The 16,183-nt window shown below is 46.5% G+C and overlaps 1 protein-coding gene across 1 annotated transcript; it reads right to left on the bottom strand.

Annotated features, from left to right (window-relative positions):
* Positions 1-3,710: 3,710 nt before the first annotated feature.
* PSPH (phosphoserine phosphatase) lies at positions 3,711-9,411 on the bottom strand. Its single transcript, XM_081889648.1, has 5 exons — positions 9,144-9,411; positions 7,503-7,637; positions 6,577-6,722; positions 5,124-5,272; positions 3,711-3,908 (listed from the first exon to the last, which is right to left on the bottom strand). The coding sequence occupies exons 1-5, from the start codon at positions 9,362-9,364 to the stop codon at positions 3,798-3,800; spliced, it is 762 nt and encodes a 253-aa protein (XP_081745774.1). The 5' UTR covers positions 9,365-9,411; the 3' UTR covers positions 3,711-3,797.
* Between the last annotated feature and the right edge of the window lie 6,772 nt (positions 9,412-16,183).

Below are 16,183 nucleotides of genomic sequence, written 5' to 3'. Positions count from 1 at the left end.
CTTCTATCTTGCAAAACCCTCCTCAAAGGCCTGAGTGTCTTGGTTTACCCTAGATTCTCATCCTCAACCCTAACCAAGCCTTAAGTATGTGTAATGTTTGGTGGGGTGACCTTCCATTTGCCAGCAACTCAATAGTCACTTCAGGCACTGCATCTCAGCAGTACTTGCCAGTGTTTCATCCACATCCCTCATCTTTCTCTGTTGTCCATCTTGGACTGTAAGCAACTTCATGAGGAGGATGAACTGAGAAAACAAATAAGCTTCCTTAATATGTCACCAGGATGTGTGTTTGTGTATGCACACAAAATTAAGTTTCTCTCTGCAAAAGAGCAGCCATGGCTGGCATCCTCACCCCATTTACCTTGGAGAAAGCCCCACTGAATTTAGTAGGAGTTCCTTCTGAGTACATATAGGAGAGCAAGGTCAGCAATTTTAGGGGGCCCATGGGCCTATTTGAAATTTTTAGCAAGTATCATGGGTACCATCATAAAATGGCTGGCATGGGGCACAGGGGGCAGTCACAAAGTGGATGGTATATTAACTATGGTTTGGGACTTCACTCTGACCAGCATGTGGGTGTTGTAACAATTACTAAGTGCACATGAAGCACTGAGCACTTTGAACGTGCTATAAATGTCTTAATATATACCTATGCATGTATAATCTCCAACCCTTGCACTGTTCATGCATCTGAAGCAGTAAGATACTGCTTACAAAAAGCTGATGCAATCCTAGAGGTGCTGCTAGAGGCTATAAAGAAAAGTGGCCACCAGGTTTGTGTAAACACTGATGCTGTTTTCCCTAGAAGAAGAAGAAGAGTTTGGATTTGATATCCCGCCTTTCACTCCTTTTAAGGAGTCTCAAAGCGGCTAACATTCTCCTTTCCCTTCCTCCCCCACAACAAACACTCTGTGAGGTGAGTGGGGCTGAGAGACTTCACAGAAGTGTGACTGGCCCAAGGTCACCCAGCAGCTGCATGTGGAGGAGCGGAGACTCAAACCCGGTTCCCCAGATTATGAGACTACCACTCTTAACCACTACACCACACTGGCTCTCTACATAGGGATATATTCACAAATGCAACATTGTGAGTTTTGGCAAAACAATTCTCAGAACAGCAGGAGGCACAAAAACAGCAGCCGCCAAATATATGCATGGACTTTCTTAAAAAAACAACCGCCCTGTTTTAAGCTGGATGGAACTGATTAACTAGACCTCAAATACACACTCTGACCTGAAGCTACCTCTGGTTTTGAGGTTCCAAAGGGGTCACAATGTTGATGGATGTGAGGGTCAAGCAGAAGAGGAAGATATGAATTGCCTTCCTGAATCAGATTAGAATCTCTTATGATTCAAATCATATAATTGTATGGGATCCTGAGGGCAGTGGCATAGCCTGGAGGGGGCAGAGGGGCTGTTGCCCCAGGAGCAAAATTGGGATTTTTCAGAAGAAAAATCAACTGAAGGTTTGTTTTTTAACAAGCGGTGTAAAAATTCATGAAATAATACATCTGAAGGTAGTCCTGTATGGTGATTTTTTAAATGTAATAAAACCACAGTAAGTGTTATAGTTTGCTGGAAGCTGCCTGGAATTGCTAGGGTAACCCAGTCAGCTGGATGGAATATTATTATTATTATTATTATTTGCTAGGGGGCTACGCTCAGGGTGGCAGTGAAGCAGGGTAGCTTGGTAACAGCTTTCTTAATTAGCTATTCTACTTGATTTCTTCTGGGACTGAGCCCCAACATTTAGAACATGTTCTGGGGCTGAGCTTTGATTGAAATTGTTAGCTAAAACTCATCTGCGGTACTTGATTGTGTGGAAACAAAAGAGCAAGAGTGAGTGAACGAGAGCCTCTTTTCACATTCCCTCGAACAGAAATCCTGGCACGTCCTGAGCTCCCTGGCTCTGGCACAATACAGCTATTGTTTCTGCCTTGAACCCTTGAGTTCAGCAAGAGAGGGTTCCCTGGGAGAGTTTCCTCTCTCCCCACCCAAGTCACTGCTGCTGCCACTCTCTTTAGGAATTCTTCTGGGACCTGAAGATGTGGTTGGTCCCCTTTGCAGATTCATGCTGCTGCATATGTATTGGTTGTGTGTGTGTGACTGTTGCTCAAATATTGTTGGTGAAGAGCAAGAGGTAGAAATGCAAGAAAGGTTTGGGAGTGGATTGTAAAAAACTGAAGTTTTTTTCAAGAGTTTGTGCCTTGCAGTCAGTGACCTCTCAAGCCCTTCATGGGCTGGGCTATGAACTTGCTATTGTACACTATTGGATTACAATAGTTTTTTCTTCTGCTCTCTGTTTCGGAAAGCTGTTTGTCTTTCTGCTAGTTCTGTATGCACTTGGACGCCTCTTGAGATATCACTGCCCAATTTGCACATCACCTCCTGATACGGAGGAGCTGGTTTTCATCTCTGCTTGGAAACTGTTGGATGGCATTTTGATTCAAGATGGCGGAATGAACCATTCCAAAGTGTACTGATTTGGATATCTCTGAGGATATAGTTGCCAAATACTTTGTTTGTGTTGAGGGGTGCACCCCCTCAAACCCTAATTGGAAAATTGCTGTTCTCCACTAGAAAAGTTGGGTCTTCTTATTTTTCAAAGTTCAGCAGCAAATTATCAGATTTCCTGAGGAATAGACTGCAGGGGAATCTGTACACATCACTCTAAACTTAGATTTCTGCACTCTTCCACCCTGCTCTACCAATGGGCATTGGGCTCGTCCAATATGATGTGTGTGAATGAACATATATAGCTGCCTTTTATCAAGTCAGAAGTGGTCCTAGAAAGGAACTTATAATGTACGCTGTGTTTCCCCCATCCCCCAACCGAGGGGTTGTTGGGCAACATGGGGGCTAGATGAGGGAAAGAAGGGCTCCCCATCCTGGGAGATGGTATGTTTGGGCAGTAGCACCCAGGAGTTAATGGAGCAGGCTAGGGGATACCTAAATTTTGTGGTGAGAAGCTCAGCACAACAATCCAAGGTTATCACTTATGGAGTGAATTTGTGAGGGTTCTAAACACAGGCGCTTTAGATAATTGCTCCATTTTGAAAACTTGTGTTTTAACTCTGGGGATGTAAGAAATTTTATTTATGTTGCTTTCAATGTGTTGGTCTAGTATATGCATTTTTGTACATTACTCTCCTGACAAACTGCATTGCAAAATTTCAAAGGATGGCTGTTTTTTGGTACATGCATTGCTTCAGAAAGTGTGAATTTGGTACTTCTGAATTTAATTGTAAACAAAATCCAATTTATTTCCATTCCCTCCCATTGTGTAGCTACAGAACCAAACTTCTTGGATTAAGAGACTAGGCTTTGAGGTCTTTTCTGACAATCAAGTTGTATATATGTTTTACGAAGTAAAGTAGTAAGATGGAGTTATTCTTGGGACATTTGGGTCCCAAACATTCTGTTCTTAGAAAGAAACCATTGCTGTCATTTGTGGAAGCCCCCCTCAGATATTACTGGACTCCAACTCCCATCAGCTCCAGCAGCCAGTATGGTCAAAGATCAGGAATGATGGCAACTGGAGTCCAGCAACACCTGGAAGGCCACAGATATCCTCTGGTCACATCCAGACCACCTTTCCCTTTGCTATGAGTTTATCAAGGTGCATGGAACAGAGCCATTTGCCACTGGAAAACCTGACATGTAGTAGAGGTGCATTGTGTAGCCAGAAATTAAAAATCCCAAATGCTCTGTTTGCAAACAACAATAAGAATATGTTTAATTGCATAGTTATACATCTAGCTACAATACGTGTTAATAAAATAAGCCTAGTTCATAATTTATCGTTCCTCTAGTTCTTTCAGCAGTTCGTCAAAATGGGTGATGTACCACTTGGCTTTCTCCTTGACCTGTTTCCGCACAACATTGCCTCCAAAGCCAATGAAACAGTCCTGGGGAAACAAAAAAAGAAGAGATTAGATGGCCATCTGTCATGGATGCTTTTTTTTTAATCAATCATGTGATGTGATGAATAGGTTTTTGCTGGAAAACGCCTTTGCAACACAGGGCAACAGCCATGGTCGTGCTCCTTGATGCCAGTTCTTGATGCATTGGCTGCCTGCCTTGACCTATTAATTTGGATCTGATTTGCCTCCCCTGGTAGATTCCAAAACAATCATTAACAGGCAGCTGAAATCATTAACCTGGAGCAAGCGTTTGTCTGGTTCTTATGGAAGACATGCAGACTTTTGTGGGGGGGGGGTTTAACGCTCCTGATTTTTTACCTGCTCTCCCTTTGCTTCTTTTGGGGTTGCCACATCCAGCAACAAGATGCTGGGGGAGTGGAGAGGTGCCCTTTTTCTTTAGGAACATGTGACAGATTGGTTTTGCTTAGGCTTAGGGTTTGACTGGTTGCCGTATGAGCTCTTATCACAAGGACATCAAGACAGCTCTGTAGCTTAGATCAGACCAAAGGCCAAGTCAGTTCAGGATCCTGTTCCTTAGGGTAGGCTGGCTGCAACTGTAGAGTGGGTGCCTTGCAATGTTGCGCTATGTGACTCGTCTACGTTGCTTGAAATTTGAATCACAAAGTAGATTGGTTTGGGCAGAGAGGGCTGGTGAGGTGGGTGATTCTGCCTCCCAGCAGGGGCTAGGTTTGGTGGCTTTCTTGTGGTCGCAGAAAGGTAACCTTGTGGATCTGCACAAATTCTGGGCATTCTGATGCCAGAAATAATCAACCATACAGAAGTCAACTCTGAGCTAACTCCTATGAGCCAGTGAGGTCTAATCACTATTGGCTAAGCTGTTGAATTTGGAGTCCTGGCTTCAAATCCATACCCAACAGCATCATTCACAGGGACAGGGTATCCTTTGAACATAGGAACATTAGCTGCCTTTTACTGAGTCAGACTAGAGAGCAGACTGGTGGCAGCTCTCCAAGGTTTCAGACTGGAGACATTCCTTGGGATTGAACCTGGGAGCACCTTCTGCATGCAAAGCTGGTGCTCGATGACTAAGCTGTGGTCTTTCTTTTGACAGCCTCTCTGTCCCTTTTTCTCTGCTTAACCTACCCCACAGAATAGCTGGGAGAACCCAAGTAAGCAGCCCTGGGCTGAGAGGAGGAAGGGGTAGAAGGCAAATGCCATCACCCCACAGTCACTACTCACTGCAGGTGGGCAGGCTTCCATATCTGTTGCTCCGTCTCCAATCATCACCACCTTCTTAAACTGAAACTGCTCCTTCAGGTAACTAATGACTTGTCCTTTGCCACCCGACTCAGCAGTTGGCTGCGTCTCATCAAAACCGGCGTATTCTCCTACAGGCACATCAGAGAGAAAGTCAGTCATGGAGAATCACAAGGAAAGTCAATGTTTGACGGCAAAAAAGGGGGGCATCCCTGGAGGGCAAGGGTGGGGAACTTGGTACCCTCCAGATGATGCTGAAATCCAACTCCCAACAGCCATAGCCAACAGCCATAGCCAATTCACAGAATTTCCAATATCTGGGAGATGTACCCTCTGATATGGAAACCTTCCTTGCTGACACCAGTGTAGGGTATTTTGGCTCTATAGCTCCATAAGAGCAATTTGGGGAACTACTATTTCCACACACACACCCTTTGGCTCCCACACTCTCAGGGCCATCAAGATTCATGGTAAAGGATATTCTACATTCAAATAAATCTTCCAGAGTGGACCTTCTACATGCTGTGAAGGAAGGGGCAATGTCATATCCAAATAGCCTTATTTGGATCTTGTTGATAGAGGGCTTTCACCAAAGCCAGCAACCTAAAACCCGTTCATATAGTAAGAGATCCACCCATCTTTTTCCTCCAGTGGGCAATCCCGAGGAATTCTGCCAAAGCTTAGCTTCAGACGTGTCCCTTGAGCGACCCTATTTATCCTGGCAACCCTGAAAGTTGAGTTTGGCTGCACAGCTGTGCTACAGTTAGCTGACAAAATCTTTCACCTTGAAGAGCTGTTTTATCAAGCTGCACAACCCACTTGGTGGATAAGAGACCCGTCTCTCAATGTGCTGACTCTCTCAGAGCTGCACTCCTTGACCCTCCTCTGTGCCAGTGCATCTGAGAGTTAAAGCTTAACCATGGGAAGGAACAGTTCTTTCCAAAGCAGCTGGGCAAACGGGGGCTTATCAGAAGCAGCAGGTCACTGGTGACGCTTTGCTTCTTTTCAATCTGGGAACCTTTTTTGGGCCAAGAGACGCACAGTCCCTTCCAGGCAATATTCTGGGAACCACAGGTCAGAGGCAAAAAAAGGGCAGGGTAGTGAATTTAAATTTATACAGTACTGTAAACTAGTTTCTATACTCATTCCTGCACCCCTTTCTATCCCCCGTCCAGGCAAGCAGGAAGCATTATTTAATCTTATCTTTTTTATAAAAATATTTATATACTGCCCTCTCGCAAAACATCAGGGCACCTGCATCAACATAAAAGCATCAGTTGAATTGCTTTCAGATGTTTTGATGTTGCTGTGCATATGGAGTTCAAGGACACATTCCAGTGAGGTAGAAAACACTTAAGAGTGCAAAGCAGCAAGGGGGAAGAGTTCCAAGGGCCCCGTAGAAAGCCCTGCACTCAGCCTGCCTGGGAAAGCTTACCATTGAAGTAGAACTTCAACCTGTTGGCAAAGACGTTTGCTGTTGGAATGTTGAGCTGCAAAGCCACGTGTTCCACGATGCTCTGAAACCCCCCGGAGATTAAGAAGACCTGGACACCTCGCTGGTGGAGCCGGTTGACTAGTTCCCTGTGAGGAACAGGAGAGGGTGGCTAAGGCCCATGTGTCAGGGCAGGATTCATTAATTTGCTTCTCTTTTGCCTTCTGCCCTGCCTCCCCCCCCCCTTCACACACAGCTGCAGCACAGGGCAAGAAAGGCTTCCAGGCTCAGTAACAGGCTTCAAATAAATGAATGGCCCAGGAAAGTAAGTGGCCATGGACTTCCTCACAGGTCTTCCTCTATGCTGAGCTATTTTAGATAGGATGTTTGTGAGTGAAGAAGAGTCTTGCTTACATGCAGGGAGCTGAATGACACCCCCCCCCCATTTTGTTCCTTCCAATTCTACATTGTCAGGCTTTTCTCTGGGACCCATAAGGACTGGGGTGCAATTGACTGGGGAGCATAAGTGGAGCAAACAAAGGGGGCATTAGATGCCAGGAGAATGGATCCACACGCTCTCCCTTTTGTTTGTTTTCACAATTGCTTTTTGCAGAGGGATCTCACCACAAGGTGAGGAATCCTTGATGCAGTTTAGTGGCTCCTTTCTCTCACAAGCGTGTCCCAAACAGTGTTGGGAAAGGGAGAGACAGATACAGGTTTCCTCCACTGAAAAGGACGGCTTCCAGCCTCTTTCTGCCTGGTTAAGAAGGTGGAATTTGTAATTGTACAGTAGGTCTTTTGATCCTCCCTACCTGCTTCAAGTGTCGCTACAGCCAATTCTTCAGGAATCATAACCCATGAGGAGGCAATAATGTGGAAGACGTCTCCATGGATGGACATGGAGTCCAACTGTTCAGAATGCCTCTTACCTTATTCCTGGTGTTAACTGGGGCGGATGCTCCGATATCAATTTCTGCACTTGTTCATAGGAGGGGCGGATGAGGCCTAGCCGGGCAGTCAAAGCAGCCTTGAACGTTACAGTGCCACCCATCGCTCTTCGAGTCCTATATTGAGATTCAGAGAAATCAGAGAAATAAAGACCAGGCTTTTTAAGGGCAAAAATAAAGCCATCCAGCTGTGTGTGTGTTTGCTTTACATACACAAGCAGTTACACTATGTCAAGATAAAATGAAGTCTGCTTCAGTTCCTCATTTAAGAGGATGGCCGCTGGATCAGATCAAGGGTTGTTCACCTTTGTGGGCATAGCCAGGATTTTTTCTTGGGAGGGGGGCAGAACCTCAGTTAGCTATGTATTGGGGGCGGGGAAGCTGCTCCTTGCCCCCCCTTTAAAAAAACCCATCTGTGTTTACTGCAGTCTCAGTCATGATCCTCTGCTGCTGCTATTTACATGTTTAAAACTACACATGTAGCCCATTAATGGCACGGTCATTTTGACCATTAGATGGCCTTAAAAGGGGATTAAATTGATAGAGGAGGAGGGAGCGACAGCATCAATCTGCAGCTATAATGCCCAAATCAGCCTTAAACACTTCAGATGATTTGGATGGCAATCCCTATCATTCCCAGATGGATAAATCAAGATGGGTTCCTAGGGGCTGCTGTGCGGGGTGAAGATTTAGCCAGCTGGATCCCAAGTGAATCAGGAAATGCTGCACTCCATTCTGCCTGATGAGTTGTGTGAAACTCTAAAATGTGTGGAAGCACATGATCTAGTTGTGTTTCCTATGGTTTGGGGTCACCGTACAGAATGACTCCACTAAGCCTGCCATCCCAAACTTTTATGCCATCTTGATGTTTTGGACGACACCTCCTATGTTAGCTGGGACTGATGGGAAGTGTAGCCCAAAACATCTGGAGAGCTGAGCTAAACCAACCTCAGGCCTGCCAGGAGTTTCAGACTGAACCACAGGCAGACAAGTTTTTCAGGTTGGAGAGAAGATTCCTGATCGGTTGGGAAAGAAGGATGGTTGCTTGCTCGTTCAGTATGCCAGGGAAAGGAAGTTAGTAAGTGCTCTCTGCTCACATAACCTTGTGGCAGAGCTAAGGAGGTATGGACTTGGTGCAGAATGTAGATGGGAGACCACTGTAGAGCCTCACAGCACACAAAAGTCAGAGTCTTAAGTGCAAAAAAGGGAAAAGTTTTTAAAGCAACTTCATTACACCTTACACAAACATGCAAGGATTGGCTGCTTTCTCTGCCTAATGCATGGTAACAAGGTTTGCCAGTAGTGGCCCATGCCCAGCTTCAGAGCTTGCCCACCGCAAGAGGCTCCTGTCCTGAAAGGATGCCGTAGAGGCCAGGCCCAGAGGCGTCTCTGAGCCACTTCTCAGCAGCATCCCCCAAATGTTCATTCTTGCATTTAGGTCCCCCACCCAAAGGCTAGCCTTTACAAATTCTCACTAGCCTGCTTACAAAAAAGGCTTCCCTGACAGCCAGCTGGTATCAGGTATGGCAGGATCCGGGTCGGGGATGGAGCTCAACGCCTTTGCCCCTTTGGAAGGGAGGGGACAGATCTCTGCAGAAGCAAATGAGAGACAGCCTTACGTACATTTCGGCCACTGCGTCTCCGACGCCGCAGAATTTCGCCAGCTCGTCGATGCCTTCCTCTTTGATGACCGTGCTGTCCACATCAAAGCAGACGGCATCAGCGTTTTGGAAGACTTCCTTCAGCTCCATAAGAGAGGACATCCTTTTGACGGGTTTCCTGTTGTGGGAGAGGAAGATGAGGTCGTTCTGGATATCGGCACACTGAACCCTGTGTTGAGCCATCTTGGAAGAGGGTCCTGTGGGGCTGGTAGCTTGGTGTAGAGAGGGAGAAGCGAGCCGTGTGACTCCTTTTTGAGAGGGAGTGGGTGGCAGCAGAGGGGGGCGGAAGTGGCTGCTGATTTGCTGGCCATGGGGGCAGCGCAGCAGTGGGCAATCAGTCAAGGTTGGCTCCCTGGCTGAGTTAACCCTTCCGGGAGCTGCTGCCTTCACTGACGTAAAGAGTCAAATAAGAGATTTTGGCATTTAGTGAACCCCACGGAAGAGAATGCTATTCCCTCCAGTGCTGGCCGCCTCCTCTCCTGTCTTCGCCGCCATCCAAACCCCCTGCAATCACAGTGCAAATGCTTTCATCAAATAATCACAACAGTGTAAAGTACAATAATAAAAACAGCTTAAAAACAAATTACAGTCACAAATAGAGTGGATCTTAAATTTATATCAGTTGTCTAAGGACAGGGTGAAGAGGTGCGCCTTCAGCATAGGATGAAAGCTGTATAGTGAAGGTGCCAGACACACCTTGGTGCCACAAAAGATGCCCAAAGAAAGCACATTTTTGCAGAACAATTCCCCTTATAAAATACTGTAAAAACGTTATTTCCACTAATATATGCACTTATATGTTTATTTTACTCCAGTACATGTATTTTTGTACACATTAGACTGGAAAACTGCATTGCAATATTTCGTAAAGTGTGAATTGTAAAGCATGGCTGTGCATCAGTTCACATTTTGTTTCAGAAAGTGCAAATTAGGTATGTTCACTTTTAAATGTGTACTAAGTCAGGTATCTCCCCCTTCTATATAAACACCCCAGGGATCAAGGCGGGACAGCCCTCCACACTAAGTCCCCCAAGGGATGGCATTTGCCTGGGGAATATTCTTAAGAGTGTTGTTGTTGTCGTTTAGTCGTGTTCGACTCTTCGAGACCCCCTGGACCAGAGCACGCCAGGCACTCCTGTCTTCCACTGCCTCCCGCAGTTTGGTCAAACTCATGCTGGTAGCTTCGAGAACACTGTCCAACCATCTCATCCTCTGTCGTCCCCTTCTCCTTGATCTTTCCTAACATCAGGGTCTTTTCCAGGGAGTCGTCTCTTCTCATGAGGTGGCCAAAGTATTGGAGTAGGGGTAGCCAATATGATTCCCTCCAAATATTGTTGGACTTCATTTCCCAATGGTCAGGGGTGATGTCAGTTGTAGCCCAACAACTTATGGAGGGCCCCACACCAACTACCCATGTACCTAGAGCAGCCTTTCTCAAACTGGGGTCCCCAGATATTGTTGGACTACAACTCCCTGACCCCTGATCCTCGTAGCTAGGGATGGAGTTTTAGTCCAACAATATCTGGGGCCCTAAGCCTGAGAAAGGCTGACTTAGAGGCTTCCAATTTCCTTGTATTGCCCCTTGATGATACCCTGATACAACGGTTACCACTACAACAGACTAGGAACTGGCTGTCACATCACTTTTATTGCCATAGATAAGTTCAAAGAATATTTTGAAGCATCATTTGGTCTTGAGAATTCTATACAGGGGCAAGCAACATGGTGGTTGTTGGACCACAATTCCCATCAGCCCCGGCAGACAACACAGCTGACGGACAGGGGTGATGATGGGAGTTGTGATTCTGCAGCATCTGGAGGGCACTACTCTGCCCTCCAGATGTACACTGCAGTTCTCAGGGTTTCCTGGGTAGGGTGCAGCTATGAACGAAGGAGGTTTACATTTGTTGTGGTGCAGATACAGACAGACTCTGAAAGAGTCTTGCTGTCCTGGTAGGCCTCATAGCCTGCTTTGCAGCCTTGACTTGCCTGTTGATTCTGAGCCAGGCAGAACTGCAGTGGGGCGGGAGGAGGGAGCTTTGACTCTGGGGCAGGGCTGGGACACCTTGCACAGTGACGCATCATTGCACAATGGAGCGAGCAAGGCACGTGTTGACATCTTTGGAACAGGCCCAGCTACCTGAGTTTTTTTCCAGGCCCTAGGGAAGGCTGAACATCCAACCAGAACCCAGAGCTCTGTGCTGGGCTGCCAGTTTTGAAAGAGCGACCCTGGAGGGCAGTGCCAAGGCATCTGCGTCATAATGTCCTCAAATCATGATGTAACGCCCACCGTCCAAGGCTAGGTTGCAACAGGACTGTATGATGCAAGGCAAGGATGAGGTTGCCAGAAAGTGACGTTGGCGCCAAACACACCACAAGAGGATCTTCTTCAACAAGCCAATCCTTCTTGCAAAAGTTGAGAAGCTTATGGAGACTTAACAGGTCCTGCTGCTCAGTCAGAACCATGAGTCTGGATTTTTCATTTTTCCAAACATGGACATCGAGGGTTAACATCAACCTGGTGTCTTCCAGATACTGTTAGACTACAACTCCCATCAGCCCTGGCTGGTGTATACAAAACACTTTTGAGATTTTGCAAAGTGGAGGCTATGGCTTCAGGAAATCTACAAGCAAGGCTCTTCTCATTTTAGAAATGCACATCTGGCTTCAAAGCGTACGCAGATAATGCAGTTTCATGAACTGTATTTCATACTGACCTCTAGACATGGCTGCATATGACCAATATGCAAATGAATCCAATTCTAGTTCCCCTGCAATTCTTTTGGACTTTCTTTTCCTTCACTTCCTGCTCACCCATCCCCAAACCTTCCTTTTTATCAACAGCAGCCAGCCCCTCCTACCCCTAAGCCCTGTTGGATTTTTTCCTCTCCTATTCAAATGGTCCTTTCCCTAAACTTCCTTCACAGCAACTGCACTGTCAACACCCTTCTGTTTAGGTCTTTCCCTTGAGAACCCTGGATGTGTAGGAGTATTCTGTGGCATGAGAAGCAACTCAGCTAACGGTATATGGAAAAAGTAGGAGCTTGCAGGCAATAGCAAGAGCCAACGCAACCCACCGAACCATATGCTGCTCCTACAGCCATGTCCAATGGCCAACCAGGACCTTGATAATCCCCTCCCGATTTTTGCTGGCTGCCTGGGATTACGATAAGAGGGAAACTGCCAACCGCTTCAATGGCCATGATCCATGGATTGCGGCTTGCATTTAGTTTGGTGTCTCCCTGAGTTGGTCAGGATCAGGATTTCATGGGGCACACAGAGATGTTACAAATAGTCACAGTGATTTGTAGAAATAAGAAGCATTATTATTAACACAGTAATAAAAATATATGGTTTAGGGTCAGCGTTTTGCTTCACTATTATTATTTATGCCTTTGTAGAAATGACCTTAGGACAAACTTCACAAACCTGCCCCCCCCCAGTGTTTTGGACTGCAACTCCCATCAGTCCCGCTGGCATTCAGAGGCAGACAGCAGAGGTAGGACATAGCCATTGTGGCTAGTAGCCATTGCTAGCCTTATCCTGCTGTTTTGGGGCTCGTCCACACCTGCTCATCTCATCACTACCCCCCCCCCCGGGGAAACCTGATCCTTGCCACTGAATCGGAACAAACATCAGTCAGGTTCTCTGCGGATTGACGTTTGCTCTGATCCAGCAGTAAAGGGTGGGTTTTCCTGGGGCAAGCAGTGGGGCAAACATAAAACCTCGTAGACCCTTGCTTTCTAGGCATGGAATAAGCCTAGTGTGGACAACCCCTTTGTCTAACCTTCTTTTAAATCCATTCAAGCTAGTGGGCGTCACCACCTCTAGCTATGTGGTTTCACTATATTTTCTTTACTTTTGTTTATTTCTGTACATTTATATCCCGCTTTTCTTCTGTCATAAAACCCAAGGTGGTCAACATGCGGTTCCTAAGCCGTCTCCCACAAAGACACTGGCCAGACCCAAACCTACGTAGTTGCAGCAAGGTGGTGGTCCCATTCCTGGTCTGCTAGGGGTGTGGATGAAAAAAGAAAACAGAATGGGGGAAGTGAGAATGAATTGGATTGCTTTGTTTGTTTGATTGTTCTGGCATAGGGTGTTTGGGAAGGGTGAGCTCAGCATCCTGTTTCCACAAGGACCAACCAGATTCCTCAAGGGAAGCCCACAAGCAGGACATGAACACAATAATTTTAATAAATAAACTACTTTGGGACCAGATCTTGGGTAAAAAGCAACAACAACAATAGCTTCTGAAGTGAACCAGAAATTACAGCACACTTCAATTTATGATTTGCATTTGACAGATTGCATGAGAAATGTTCATTTCCCCCTTTTCTATCTTCAGAAAACAAGTCATACCATGCTAGTCATAAAATCTGATTCCAGCCAGGCTGCAAGCTTTCTGTGTGGCATTTGGTATCTGCCCTTGGAAGAAACCCAGCTTCCTGAGAACTTTAGATTTAAAAAGAAAACCTTCAAGTTTCTAGACCTAGGTAAAGGTAAAGGTACCCCTGCCCGTACGGGCCAGTCTTGCCAGACTCTGGGGTTTGTGCGCCCATCTCACTTAAGAGGCCAGGGGCCAGCGCTGTCCGAAGACACTTCCGGGTCACATGGCCAGCGTGACATCGCTGCTCTGGCGAGCCAGAGCTGCACACGGAAACGCCGTTTACCTTCCCGCTAGAAAGCGGTCCCTATTTATCTACTTGCACCCGGAGGTGCTTTCGAACTGCTAGGTTGGCAAGCGCTGGGACCGAACAACGGGAGCGCACCCCGCCGCGGGGATTCGAACCGCCGACCTTTCGATCGGCAAGCCCTAGGCGCTGAGGCTTTAACCCACAGCGCCACCCGCTGTGGAGGCATAAAATAGCCTGTATGCAAGTAGGTCCTGGTATGCAGAAAGCTTGGAATTAGAAGGATCTGGGAGAGGCTTCCTGTAATCAGGGTGATTCCGTGGTCTACTTATGAATCCCAGTTTGCTGGGTGTCCATATCTCCCCTGCCCCACACTTTCTATGCCCTCACCGAACTGCTGACCAGTCTGGGGCATTGTCCTTAGTGCTGAAAGGCTGAGAAGGGCAAACAGTTCAGTGAGAAGAGAGCATATACAAACAGATGTTGCAATCCTACACCAAGTTACATCATATGCTTCCCGCTGGAACAAGAGGGCCCTTCTGTGTGCATACATAACTGAGTACAGGATTGCAGCCTTGGGAAATGGGAGGGCTCTTACATAATTTATTCTTCCAGAAGAATAGTCTTCCTTTTAAAAAGCCTCCCCTCCACATTAGCTTGTGTTTTCTCTCTGGCACGGATGACCTCACTCAGATCAGCTTTTAATGCACTCACTCTTATGGGTAAAAGACCTGAACTGCTTTCTTCACCCAGTGTGCAATTAACTAAGTAGCTTAAGGTTGCGGTCCTAACCCTACTTACCTGTTGGGAGTAAGCCCCACAGGATTCGTTGGGACTTACTTCTGAGTTGGATGATTAGGAATGCACTGTGTGTAGCTTTTAAAAATTAAAGATAGGGAAAATCAATGGAAAATAAAAGATAACAGAACTTTAGTGACAATAGCTTAATGTAGTATTTGCCAACTTGGTGGCATCCAGCTGTTTTGGACTACATTTCCATCAACCCCAGCCAGAATGCTGGCTGGGGCTGATGGGAGTTGTAGTTCAAAACACCTGGATCCCACCAAGTTGGCAAAAGTTGACTCAGAGAAGCTCCATGGTCAGAGAGTGCATACCTCTGACAGCCAAATCACTGGAATCGCCATCGCTTCTTGAGGGCTCCCTGGAAAGACTGTCTGGCTAGACACTATTCGACTAGATGGACTTTTTGTCTGATCCAGCTGTTCTTAAGTGTTAAGAAGCAGGATCCACCTGCCATCCTCAGATAATTTATATGGAAGTTGAAATTTCTGTTTGTTTCTAACCAGTACTGTTGATAGTTTGAATTTAGCTTCTCTCTGACCCATCCTTCCTCAGAGGGAAAGCAGAACCTCAGAGCCAGGCATCCTGAACATCCTGCATGCATCAGGACAGATGCTGATGCTTTGCCTGTTCAGGATTGCATCATTCATTCATCCCTTCATCACAGAGAGGCCCTGCACTTTTTTTATTCCTGCAAAAAAATTAGCCACCAGCAGAGGGGTCCAGAAGGCGAGTCCCTGTGCCAACTGTCAGTTCTAAGGAGCAAACTCGGAACCATGAAGTTGGAGGAAGCAAAACAGAAAGAAAATCTGGGAAAGGGGGAAAAAAGAAACCACCACCCTCACCCCCAAATTCAAACAGCCGGCAACTTACAGGACTGTGGAGCCTGCTGCAATTTTAGATGTCAATACCGGGCACCTCCTGGCTGTGCAGGCGAGAGAAGGCTCAGTGAAGCCCTTCAGTCACATCGATGCAAATGCACCCAGCAATCTGGAAGCCGGCCACATTTTCTAAACCAGCTTTTGCTGAGTAAGCGACAATCCTCCTCTGTTTTTCCTTTTCCCCTTTTTAATCGCTGCACACATGAAAGCAAAGGGCTCTGCTGTTTACAGAGCGAGGCTTAGGAAAGAGAGGTGTAATTTTGCACTTTGGGAGGGAGGAGCTCCTCAAACCCAGCCCTGGAAGCTCCCTGATTGGCTCAGGAGGAGCCGGCAGAGAGAGAAAGGCGAGGAGGTGGAGATTAGAAATAATAGGCTCCAGATCTCTTCTTGGAATAAGTCACCTTGAACTTGCAAACTCTGCAAGAGAGATTGTCAGGTGATATCCATATGAAATGGACTGAGCTAAGCTCAGTCACAGCCATTCGTTTCAATGTGTCTACTCTGAGTAGGGTGAATATTGGATACATTCCAATCCATCAGACTAAAAGGCCTTTGCAGATGACACAGGATGGAATATTACAAATAGGAGAGCTGAGGGGGAAGGCTGATGGGCCGAAAAGGCAACTGGCTGCAGAGTTCAAGAGTAGTTATGCTGAGCCCTGCAAGATGAGTGTGGTCATATTTAG

This window comes from Podarcis melisellensis (assembly GCF_964234715.1).
Source record: "Podarcis melisellensis genome assembly, chromosome: 15".
In the NCBI taxonomy this organism is placed as follows: Eukaryota; Metazoa; Chordata; class Lepidosauria; order Squamata; family Lacertidae; genus Podarcis; species Podarcis melisellensis.
Note: the sequence above shows the minus strand (reverse complement) of the source record. Positions and strands in the feature narration are given on the sequence as shown.

What these genes read in the sequence shown, in the direction of transcription:
- PSPH (XM_081889648.1), bottom strand. Translation starts at nt 9,364, where the DNA reads ATGGCTCAACACAGGGTTCAGTGTGCCGATATCCAGAACGACCTCATC. An exon ending in CAGTTAACACCAGGAATAAG is followed by an intron (nt 6,723 to 7,502) that starts GTAAGAGGCATT and finishes TGTTCCTCACAG; the next exon opens with GGAACTAGTCAACCGGCTCC. An exon ending in GTTGAAGTTCTACTTCAATG is followed by an intron (nt 5,273 to 6,576) that starts GTAAGCTTTCCC and finishes ATGTGCCTGTAG; the next exon opens with GAGAATACGCCGGTTTTGAT.